The sequence below is a fragment of the Globicephala melas genome, chromosome X (genome assembly GCF_963455315.2).
Source record: "Globicephala melas chromosome X, mGloMel1.2, whole genome shotgun sequence".
Classification (NCBI taxonomy): Eukaryota; Metazoa; Chordata; class Mammalia; order Artiodactyla; family Delphinidae; genus Globicephala; species Globicephala melas.
The window spans coordinates 85,193,720-85,206,152 of NC_083335.1; the positions used below are offsets into that span (position 1 = coordinate 85,193,720).

General features: G+C 46.1%; 2 protein-coding genes across 3 annotated transcripts in view; one reads left to right on the forward strand and one right to left on the reverse strand.

Moving 5' to 3' along the window:
• Positions 1-4,319: 4,319 nt before the first annotated feature.
• LOC115847178 (sperm acrosome-associated protein 5-like) lies at positions 4,320-6,808 on the reverse strand. The gene is made up of 4 exons (XM_030846743.2): positions 6,664-6,808; positions 5,850-6,008; positions 4,524-4,602; positions 4,320-4,419 (listed from the first exon to the last, which is right to left on the reverse strand). The coding sequence occupies exons 1-4, from the start codon at positions 6,806-6,808 to the stop codon at positions 4,320-4,322; spliced, it is 483 nt and encodes a 160-aa protein (XP_030702603.2).
• Positions 6,809-12,016: 5,208 nt separating this feature from the next.
• The window catches only part of LOC115847131 (zinc finger protein 182), a 28,385-nt gene continuing 27,968 nt past the window's right edge, over positions 12,017-12,433 (forward strand). The window contains exon 1 of one of the 2 annotated variants that reach the window (XM_060292344.1): positions 12,017-12,388. The gene's annotated coding sequence lies outside the window, so the exon portion shown is untranslated. The remainder of the gene's footprint in view (positions 12,389-12,433) is intronic. The other variant, XM_030846659.3, reaches the window with a different exon arrangement.

Here is a 12,433-nt window from a genome sequence, read left to right on the forward strand (position 1 = left end):
TGGATCATAGAGAGAGAAATCTCAAGTTCGAGTTGTACAGGTAAATAAGAAATGAATAGGTGGGAGATGATGAGGGTAAGACTCCAGTGTGTCAGTGAGTGCCAGACATCTCTTAAAGCTCAGAAATATCTTCCTAAATAAAGCATATGAACTTTTCTTTTCTAACTCCAAATTGTTAGTTTTGTGAGTTACTGTCTCATGGTAATCTTGGAATGAGATGGAGAGGAACTTGACTATAATTGGCCTTGTCCTTCTGCTTCTTCCCTTGGTCACCTCAGTTATTTTCAGCCTTCCTGAAAGGCTCTTTCCATCCTATTTTGAGTCCCCTTCCTCCAAATCCTAGATCTGATACCATTTCAAAAAATCCTTTTTTCCTACTCAGTGGCTACCTAAACCTATTTTCACTTTCTCTCCTCAGTTTTAAGGTACTTTTCTTAAACAATCAAAGTCACTTATATTTATTGTTACTCTCCTGTTCCAATATCTATTAGAGCAATTTGAGCTTTTTTCCCCTTAAGCTCAGCATATAGGAGAGACATGTGCTTCGAATTTCTTTCTGACTGGTATCTAGTCAAAAGAAAATAAAAGTCAACCCTACAAAGGTCTGCTTCTGACAAAAGGTGTATTCACACGGTATGGTTTATTATTCTTCTTTCTAGAAGTCTGGCAAGTTGACCAGCTGGAGAGGTACCAGAAAAACCAAAACAGACACCTGAGGCAAGCTATATCCATTAATGAGAAAAATTTGACTAAGGATAGAGGTCACGAATATAATGGATTTGTAAACCCACTTGCTCAGAGCACAGGGGTGGTTTCTTCATTACACACTCTCTATATATATGACTCAGAAAAGTTTTCAAGATAATTAGGGTTTACTCGGTCATAATAGAGGCTTTGCAGCTCAGAATGTTATGGATGTGGAAAATTATTAATTCATGGCAGGCTTGAGAAAAATAATGGAATGAAATCCCATGACCATAATGTGGGTGGGAAAGGTCATAAGCATAACCCATTCTTTGTTCAGCATAATATAACTCAAGCTGGAGAGAAAATCTGTTAATTTCCTGAGTGTAGAAAAACTTTCAGCAAGAATTCACTCCTTATTGCTCATCAGATCACTCATGTAGGAGAAAAACCCTACAGATGTACAGAATACAGAAAAGCCTTCAACAAGAAGGCATGCTTCAGTGTATATCAGAAGTACAACGCACAAAAGAGAGAAACTCTTTGAATGTAATGAATGTGGCAAATCCTTCAGAGAGAAATCAGCACTGCATATACATCAGAGAACGCACACAGGTGATAAACCATATACATGCAACGAATGTGGCAAAGCCTTCCAAGAAAAGACAAAGCTCATTATATATCAGAGAACTCACACAGAAGAGAAATCCTGTGAATGTAATGAATGTGCGAGAACCTTCAATCAAAAGGTACATATCAGGGCTTCCCTGGTGGCGCAGTGGTTGAGAGTCCGTCTGCCGATGCAGGGGACACGGCTTCGTGCCCCGGTCCGGGAAGATCCCACATGCCACGGAGCGGCTGGGCCCATGAGCCATGGCCACTGAGCCAGCCTGTCCGGAGCCTGTGCTCCACAACAGGAGAGGCTGCAACAGTGAGAGGCCCGCGTACCGCAAAATAAAAAACAAAGAAACAAAACAAAACAAAAAACAGGTACATATCAGAGAACACACACAGGAGAGAAACCCTATGAATGTAATGAACGTGGCAAATCCTTCAGAGAGAAATCAAAATCGCGTAGACATCAAAGAACTCATACAGGAGAGAAAACTTATGTGTGTTCAGACTGTGGAGGAGCCTTCACCCTTAAGCTGAATCTCAGTGCTCATCAAAGAATTCATACAGAAAAAAACTATGGATGTACTGTATGTGGGAAAGTCTTCTCCCTGAAGTACTATCTTGTGTTACATTGGAGAGCTCATACAGGAGAAAAATTTGAGAAATCCTATGAATGCAATGAATGTGATGAAGTTTTCTTCCAGTAGTCATATCTCATTATTCATTTGAGAGTTCACACAGGGGAGAAACCCTATGAGTGTAATGTATGTGAGAAAGCTTTCTCCCTGAAATCATATCTCGTTATACATCAAAGAACTCACACATGAGAGAAACCCTATAAATGTGATAAGTGTAGTAGAGCCTTCAGAGAGAAGTCAAAACTCACTCTACATCGAAGAACCCACATAGGCGAGAAACCCTATGGCTTTCCTGAATATAAGAAAAACCTTCCAGAAGTTAAAGTTCATCATGGATTAAAGAACTCAGAGAAAAGAGAAACTTTGCAAAAGAACTGAAAATGGAAAATCCTTCATAAAAAAGTGAAAGGAAAAGAAAAAGGTGAGGTGAAAGGATCATGCCTTAGCTAAGGTGGTCAGGGAAGGTCTTTCTAAAAATAAGGAGCCAGCCATACTGGGGGTAAGAACATTCCAGGCATAAAGAATAGCAAGAGCCAAGATCCTGGTGCAAAATACTTGGCCTCTGTAGTTGTTATCATGGGTGTATAGTGAATGACTATTTTACATCAGAGAGGTTGTTCAAGACTGCAGTCCTTTGAAGCCTTGAATATATGAAAGCCAAACATGGTAAATCTGGGCACAGGTATCAAGAGAAACCCAATTTAATTGATTTCGATAAACATAGTCCCATGGCAATGATATTAAGGGAAATATTCCAGATTTAATATCAAACTCTCATAGAAAAAAACCTAATACAGTCTATTATGAAGAACAGCTGCTTTCACATCTTCCATAATGGGGAATAAGTGCTATCTACCGAAAAAAGAGTTCATCAAATGATATAAAATTAGAGGTTTAAAGATAACCAGTAAAGGAATAACAATGATAAATATACTATAAATGTTGTAAATTATTAGAAAAGATGCATAATCGGAAAAAATGTAAAGGAAACACTAGGGCATCAAATCCAGTTTTCAGAAGTAGCAACAGTTGGTAATGCCAATATTCTTGCCCCAACCTATTCTACGTTCAAGATTTTGGCTTCTTCTTTGTGTGGACCTTCCCCCTGTCTGAGCTAGATCATGCAGTCTTCCCAGAAATACTATGAGCTACCTGATAGGCTTTTAGGAGATCTGCTTTTTACTTAAATTCACCAGAGTTTATTTATGCTGCTTTTGATAAATAACTATCTCATTCAGAAGTTGGTATCCAGAGTGATGATACCTTTAACGGACCCCAGGGAAATGCGAGATTTGGTTTTCTAGGCTGGTTGGGACTGAAGGCAGGGGAAATCCACGTGGCATTAAGGAAGGGGGCTCTGGCATTCCTTGGCATGCAGTGGCAGATAACTGCTTTAATGATCATCTGTGCTTATCTGGATGAAGTCAACACTGAAAACAAGGCTTTGGATAGTTGAATATCCACCCCAACCAAAGAGTACAAAGGACGTGAGGGACTGCTTCCTCACGGGGGTGGCTGCTTCCAATGGGGCTGGTCAGCACAAAGAGAAAGAATGGCAAGTTCAAATTCCTAAATTCTCTGCTCAAGACATAGACCGAAACTCGGGGATTCTGTAAAGATAATTATTACCTTGTGCATCCATTGAATTCCTGGCCTAAATTTCCAGTTTGTCATTTGAAACTTCGGTTACAGATCATGAAAGAAGGAGTTGGGGGCTGAGAGTTAGAATGGTAATAATGTGGGAGGATGTGGGAGAATGTGAATACTTTAAAATCCTAATTCCCACTGAGCTTTCTCTGTAAGCTGAAACCAATTCCATTTCCCCCTGAAGAGACTGTATCTACCTTAATTAAAGACCCTGTTGTTACATCAACTGAGAGTGATACTTTTTAAGGGAAGCCAATTTTCATATCTCCCCACCCCACCCTTCTATTTCCAGACCTAGAATTGTCTTGTGTACTAAACACTTTATGTGCTTTACAAACATTAATTCATTTAATTCTCTCAACAACCCATGAGATAGTTACTACCACTATCATCCTCATTTTACAGATGAGGAAACTGAGGCACAAAGAAATTAAGTGCCTTACCCAAGGCAACTTGGGGACAGTAAGTGGTAGAGATTGTTTCTGAACCCAGGAGAACCTATGCTCTTAATCACTACATTATCCTCCACCCCCACCCTGAGTGAGCTTGTGTCCCCTGATTACAGCTTTGAATATATGGAGGGAGTGATTGAATAGGGGTACCTTCAGGCATTGGAAAAATGAAGAGAGTCAGACATCAGGGGTCTCTTGAATTGTTTATAGATATCATCCTTTATTAAATCCACAAAAGAAAGGACAGAAAGGAAAATGAAATCTCTATCTCTGGGAAGCTGAGTCATGAATTAATTTCTGTTGTGTAAGGTTTTGCATACATATGACACCCCTTGAGCCATTCAGATAAATCATGGCCAGAATAGTGCTGGCTCCAAGAATCCCTGGGAAATGAAGGGAGAGAGGGAGGATGAAGTGGACAGGCTGATGGGGTGGTAGTGCCACTATCTCGGCTGCCCAGAGTCCAAGACATCCCCATGAGACTTACCAGGTATTCATACCGTTTTGTGAGGACACTATCTGCTTGGCACACATGATGTCATCCAGAATATGGCGGTTGAACAGTTCTAGGAGGAAGAGAGGGATATAGTAATCTGGTGTATTGGGGACAGGGTGACAGTGTATGAAGGGACAAGGGGTTCTGGGTTTCTTGGGGCCTGAATAACTTCAACCACTATATTGCCTGATTTTAGATGACCTTGATTCACTTATTAGCTGGCTATGAATTACATCAACTGCCATGTTGACTGGTTCTGTACAACCTTAACTCATTGACTGATCCTGAGTGATCTTGACTGTCATGTTTGTTGGTTATGAATAACCTCAACCACCATATTGGCTGGTCCTGGACAACCTCAGACTCCATGTTGGCCAGTTCCAGATGACTTCAACTGTCATTTTGTGTGGTTATGAATGATCTCAACTGCAATGGCTGTTGGCTGGCTGGAAAGCCACTCCACTGCAAGGTTGGTCAGTCCTGGGGACTCTTCAAACACTATGTTGTCAGGTCCTGGATAACATCAACACCCATTTTTACTAGTTACAAGTGACCTCAGTCTCTATGTTGGCTAGTCCTGTTCAATTTCAGCTACCATGGTGCCTGGTCCTAGATGACATCAACTGCTATGGTGGCTAGACGAGGATGACCTTAACTGCCATTCTGACTAGTTAATGATCTCAACCACTATGTTGACTAGTCCTGGATAACCTCAGCCTTCAAGCTGGCAAGTCCTGGGTGATCTCTTCTGTCACTGTGGCAGGACTTGGACAACTTCAACCTCCATTTGGGCTGGTCCCAAATAACCACAGTCTCCATTTTGGCCTATCTTGGACAACCTCAAACACCATTTTGGTGAACCCTGAACAACTTCTACTGCTATTCAATTTTGTCCTCAACAATACCACACTCTTGTCTGAAAAATTCTCTCCTTTCTGCACAGAGGTACCTTGTTTCTGTTCCTACAGACAGATATCTGCTTCTTCCTTCAGGGCCTGGACAACCCCAACCCCAAATCAGGACAGTTTCCCCCTCCATTCCACTTGGAGCTAAGTGTATTGTTTCCTGAGTCCTAGAAAATGGCAGCCTCCATTCTAGGTGAGGTTTGGGAGCTCTGAGTCCTCCTTACCTAGACAACATCTCAGTGCAGTCTGGGTAAGGATACAGGCTGGTGTCTGTAACAGCTCAGGCAAGTCTGCTCCTTTCCCTATCATTTTTCTGCTTGTTACTCAAGGCTATGGCTTAGACAGTCTTGCCCTCTGCGTGTTGGGGAGTGAGGCCAGGCAGGGCTTCAAGGTGTCCTCAATGCTGCCTCACCATGACACTCCATGTGACAGAGGTTCTGGGTAGGTGTAACACCACTGTCACACCACCAGGTGGAGTTCAGCTGGAAAATGCCATATGCACTGCTGCCTTCAGGATTGTGGTCCATGAAGGAGGTGTCAAAGCCACTTTCATAGTGTGCCATGCACAGCACTGGGGCAGGGAGGGGGGAGGTAGCAGATGGGCATGGGTCTTGGTAATAGGGGAGAGGGTAGGATGAGGGAATGGGGCAGGGATGGGTTTGTTTGTTTGTTTGCTTTTTTGTTTTTTGGGTTTTTTTGCAGTACGCGGGCCTCTCACTGTTGTGGCCTCTCCCGTTGCAGAGCACAGGCTCCGGATGCGCGGGCTCAGCGGCCATGGCTCACGGGCCCAGCCGCTCTGCGGCATGTGGGATCCTCCCGGACCGGGGCACGAACCCGCATCCCCTGCATCGGTAGGTGGACTCTCAACCACTGCGCCACCAGGGAAGCCCCCAGGGATGGTTTTCATCTTAGTTGTTGGGGGTGAATTCTTGGTTTGGGGTTGATGTTGGTGATTCTGGTGAGATACCAGTAATGGTGGTGGTGATGGTATCCATGGTGATAACAGCAGTGATGACATGGATGGTAGTGATGGTGGTGTTAGTAGAGATGAGGGTAAATGGTTGTGAAGGCAATGATGATGAAACTAGAGTTAGTTAAAGTACTCATCATAGTCAGAGGGTGACTGAGAGGATCATTCCCTAGCCTGGGAGGTAACAAATGGCAATGGGGGAGGGCTTGGGTCTGAGTGTGGTGGGTGGCTCGTGGCATGGGGTGACAAGTCTCACAGCCTCCAATGGTGTAGCCCTTGAAGCCATTGAGGCCCGCCTCCTCCAGCTTCATTGCCAGGTCGCAGCGTTGGAAGATCTTGGCATCCACAGTGGCAGGCATCAGCATGGCCAGGGTCACCACCATCGTGTCCCAGGCCTGCATTATGACATGCACAAGCCCTCCTACCTGACCCATTGCTTCAGACTCACCCTTCAGTGCTCAGAACTAAGGGTATGCTGGAATTTTGGGCTCTGTGAAGATCTAAGTGACAGATTCTGGAACAGAGAAGCCAGAGGGTTGGGCATCTCACCATCTTCCCCTGTGTTAGCTCTGTTAAAGACAGAAACAAAGAAAAAGAAAGATACTAATGTATACACAGAGGTGGAAGGAGACAAGGACAGGGAGAAACCCAGAGATATCAGAAAGGGATGCAGGGAGAGAGGGGCTTGGGACACAAAAAGGACAGACAGGTCCCAGGTACTAGACCTCACACTCAGCCCACATTCCCCTACATTCCTTAACACTGTCCCACTCTACTCCCATTAATCATGCTCTACCACTTGGTTACCTCCATTTCCACTCATTCTGCCCCTCATCACCTCCATTTCCCCCACTCTGCTGAGTAGTCAGCTCTGGTCACTACACCATGCCTACTACCACCTCGGATTCCTCATGCTTTATAAAATATAACCACTGTGCTCTCCCCTTTGTTCCACATTACCTCTATTTACTCATTCTCAGCACCTCCTTCACCTCTCTTCACTTAATGTGCTCGTTCCACCCTCATTTACTGGAATCTGCCCCATGTTACACCCATTTAATCAGACTCTGCCCCACATTACATATTACATATACATGTTCACTCTACTGCTTTTTCACCCCCGTTCTCATTCTACGTTTTATTCCCTCGTCCACTTACACTGCCTCTTATCCACCTATATTCATTCACACTGGGCCTCGTGTTACTGCAATTCCCTAACCCTCTACTTACTCTTACCCAAGCTCTCTCACATCCTATTCCTTCTTCACCTCCATTCACTCCCACTCAGACTCTCATTTCCTACTTTCACCTTCACTGCCTGACACCGCATCAAATGACTCCCATCTGCTCTCACGTGGCCCATCCTTCACCTTTGTTCATTGACTCTGGGCCTCATTCCCTCCCTCATTCACTCTATTTCTGCCCCTTCTTCACTTCTATTCTCTCAAGCGCTTCTCCCATATTACCTGCATTTCCTGAAACTGTATTACTCCCAAACACTAGCCCAAGTTATACTCACTCTACACTTGGTCACCTCCATTCTTTCTCAATCTTCACTGCCTCCCATTATCTCATTCATTTAAAGTCACTCCCGATGTAACCCCTGTTTCCACTCATCACTCTTGTTCTGCTCCCGATTCATTTTGAGTTGCTCCCACTCTGCCTCGCGGTACCCTCGTTCAGTCACACTCTGCCTCGGATTTACCACTTTTTGCTCACATTGGGCTCCATTTCCCCCACTTTACTCACCTTGGGCTATGTGACCTTCATCCCCTCTCCCCTTGCCTCACAATACCCAATTACTCACCTTCTTCTGCTCTTTACTTCCATCCCCTCTCACTGTGCCCAACATTACCTCCATTCACGCACATGCTTTTGCTCATTCACCTGGGCTGATTCCCACTGGGATCTCTGCACATTACTGGAACGCTGCCCCGCATACCTACCCCATCTAATCCCAGTCTGCCTCTTATTCACCTCTGGTCGCTCTCCTCCCTCGTAGTATCCCCACTCAAACAAACTCGACTCGATTCACTTATTCACATTCTACCTTGTATTCATTTCTGTTTCCTCTTATTCTGCCCCTTGTGTCCCCCATTCTTCCCTCTGTGCCTCACATGACTTCCATTAACTGCTACTTTCTCCCTAAATTCACCTCTCCTTACTCATATTGTGCTCCATAAACCATCATTCATTTACACTTCAATCCTTAGTACTCATATCAACTTGCACCCTCATGCTTTATCAACCCCATTCACATTCACCACCTTTCATTGCCCCATTCACTCACAGTCCACTCCATCTTTCACTTTTTGCCACTTAGACGGTGCCTCATTTCCCCATCACTTACTCAGTCTCATCCATAAGCTTAAATTGATTCAAAATTGAATGCGTAGGGCTTCCCTGGTGGCGCAGTGGTTGAGAGTCCGCCTGCCGATGCAGGGGACACGGGTTCGTGCCCCGGTCCGGGAAGATCCCACATGCCGCGGAGCGGCTGGGCCCGTGAGCCATGGCCGCTGAGCCTGCGCGTCCGGAGCCTGTGCTTCGCAACGGGAGAGGCCACAACAGTGAGAGGCCCGCGTACCGCAAAAAAAAAAAAAAAAAAAAAATTGAATGCGTAGTTATTTCCTCACTCTGTCCCACACTACCCACATTCACTCCACTCTACTGCTCATTCACCTCCCTGCCATCCCCCTTTGTCTCTCCTTGCCCCCATTCATTCCCAATTTGTCCTTCATTCACCATTATTCACCGCCCCCTGCCCTCACTGGTCCCACATGTCTCTGTTTAGTGACACATCTGCCAAGACAGAAAAGTCTGATGTATTGTTCAGGATTCAGTTTGGCTGCACATACCAGTACCACCCTAAATACCAATAGCTTCAAGAGGATGGAAGGGGATTCCTCTCTTGGAGGGCTAGAGTGGCAGCTCCAAGCTCACCAGAGAGCTGGCTGCTCGTATGCTGTAGCTCTGCCAAACTCACCTGCTACCTCATGGTCCAAAATGATTGCTCACCATTGGCAACACTTCCACAGTTTTGAGAAAATGTATCTTAAGAGCAGTTTTAATGACTCACCAGCGAGGTGGGGGTGGCCTTTGGGTTGGAGTGTCACATCGTGCAGATTCTGTGGTGGGACCAGCTACCTGTCAGCTTTCCACACCCCTTCACCTAGCTACCTGCTGCTTAGGCCACTGAATGAGTTTGTACCTGTAGGGACTGATGGTAGAGGATGCCCAGGACAGAGAGTGGGCATCCTAGCTCCACAGCAGAAAATCTGGTTTCACATAGCTTGTGGATATGCACTGTGAACCCTGGGACAGTTTCTGCAGGGCTGTATCACTGGCTCAGAATATTTTTGGAGCTGGAAATCACTGTACCCCAACACCCACCAACCCTATAGGATTTCCCCCTCCACACAGGGGTGTGTGTATATATATGTGTGTACAAGGTGGTGGAGAAGTTATGTTTACAGGATGGAAGAGGCCAGACTGACAGGGGCCCTAAAGGTCCAGCCCCTCCTATTTTCCACATCCTAATTCATTAAGAGAGTTGACAAGTTTTGTACCCAGGAGGTACAGATCCTTAAGAGAGCAAGAGACCTGAGTTACTTCCCTGCTTTCTCTCTTTGCTTTGTCTGCTAGGAAGCTCCATCTATATTCCTGCCCCCCCCCCAAAAAAAAATTCCTTGCCTGGTTTTAATGGTTCTGGAATGAACACCCTCAGATATTTTCTGGAAGTTCTGTGGGATACTGAATAAACAAAAGAAGAGTATTATTGGGTAGAAGTTAAGGATCTGATCTTGGGAACCTGTGTGACTTTGGGCAAGTTACTTAGTCTCTCTGGGACTCAGTTTCCTCACCTAACAAGACGGGTGGGACCACAGGATTGTTCACAGAAAGTGGGGACTATCTGAGGCAGGTCATGTCATGTGCTTCACACAGTGCCTGGCACACAGGAGATACTGAGCTAGGTCTGAGCCTCCATTATCACTTGCTGGGCCTGTTGGCAGGAGCCTCCTTATTGTTCTCCCTGTTTTCGCCCTTGCCCTCTGCAATCTGTCATCCACAAAGCAGCCTGCAGGTCATCTTTTTATTTTTTTCTTCTTATTAAAAAAAGTTTTATACATACACACGTCTAATTTTATTTTAATCATCATCATCAGTTACACAGCACTTGCTGTGTTCCAGGCATTGTTCTAAGCCATTTACAATTATCAGCTCATTTGTCACCACAGTCCTAACGAGGTAGGTGCTGTCATTATCCCCCATTTTATAGATGAGGAAATTCAGCACAGAGGAGTTGAGTCCTGCCCTAGATTACACAGCTGGTAGGTGGGAGTTTGCAACCAGGCTGTCTCCATCACGTTTGTTTGTTTGGTTGGTTCTGTTTTCTCTCCTGCAGTATTCCCAATATGTAGAACACTACCTGGCATATGGGAGGTGCTTAAGCAAATTTCTGCGGAGCTCATGTCCTAGTGGTACAAGACAGGCAATAAACAAGAGTCTAATCTACGTGTATTTTTAAAGTTAATATATAATGCTGGATTGCTTCAGACTGGTGTTTTAAAAATCTGATCCCCCTTAATGGCATCCCATTATGTCAGAATGAGACATGAGCTCTGTCCCTGGCAGAGGAGGCCCTACAGCATCTGGCACCCACTCACTTCTCCCTTGCCTACACCTTCTATATGCCCAACACACTGACACTGTTTCTGTTCCTCCAACGTGCCAAACCAGGTCCTACTTCAGGGCCTTTTTAACAGCCGCGCCCTCCACCACAAAGCTCTTTGCTTCAAATATTTGTGCGGCCGGCTCCTTTTGACCAGCGTAACTGTCACCCCCGACAAAAGGAGATCGTCCCTGCCCATCCTGAGACAACAACATTGTCAGTCACTACTTAACACATCCCCTTCATCCCGGTGTGTGTGTGTACTAGGTGGCCATTTATTTATTCTTCAGCTTCTTGTTTGTCTGCACACCGTCCTTCAAACGCTAGGCTGTAAACTCCCAGCCTTAGCCACTGGATGGAGCCAGTGACCTCTCCCTACCTCCTAGCCTTTGTGCATGCTGAGCAATTCCGCCACGCATCCCGACTTCCTATTCAATTACACCTGCAAACCCGATACTGCTCTCCAGGTTCAAGACATGAAATTCCTGCCTGCTAGCATTCTCCTTAATTGGGCCCTTTCCCTCCCTCCATAAGGAAACCGATCTTTGGAGTCTTAGGAATGACGGCCTCCGCAAATCAAAGTAAGCACCTGTTCTACACTGCCGCCCTCGAAGGGAAAAGACGCAGTGGGCGCGGCCATCGTTTCAGAGCAGTGACGTCACCGGAGCGGCCATCTCCCCTCTGCGCCTGCGCTGCAGCCCCGTCGCATTCGCGTCCGGCAGGCGGGAGGGGTCCCCATGTTGACTATTGGTGTACGCGGGCTCAAAGCCCCCACTGAGCGTGCGCACACCGGCCGCTACAGCCCTCTGGGCTGCGGAGCCGGAGTTGGTCCCAAAGCGGAAGTGCTTCTTGGGGCCAGTTTTCGTAACGGTCTCCTCTGCAGCGAGCACAAAATCTGTGTCGAGAGAGAGGTTGAGGGGGCGAGTAGTAGGGGTGATGGGCTGAGTGATGGGGAGTTCTGGGGGACGAATGAAGCGGGTGTTGGGGGGGTCACTGATGTGGGAGGTTGTGGGGTGGACCGAGAGGTCAGCGAATGAGGGTTTGTGGGCTCAATGGCAGACAAAGTTATGGGGCTAGTCGGGGTTGAATGGGGCATATTAAACGTTGACTTTTACACATTTTCCAGCACAGTGACCTGCGCTAAGGGTTCATACGCACCCCTCAAGCTCCTCCTTAGGCGCCCCCGCCTCTCCCTCTGTTCCTCTCCCCTTGCCCGAGCCCCGAGGTAGGGGCCTTGTGTGAATGCTCCAGCTGAAGTGAATCTGCACCCGAAGGCTTCCTTTTGGCTCCTGGGCAAGACGTCCCCAGTGAGGTGAGGAGAAGCAAGAAGAGGCACCAGAGAGAACTCACCTGATTA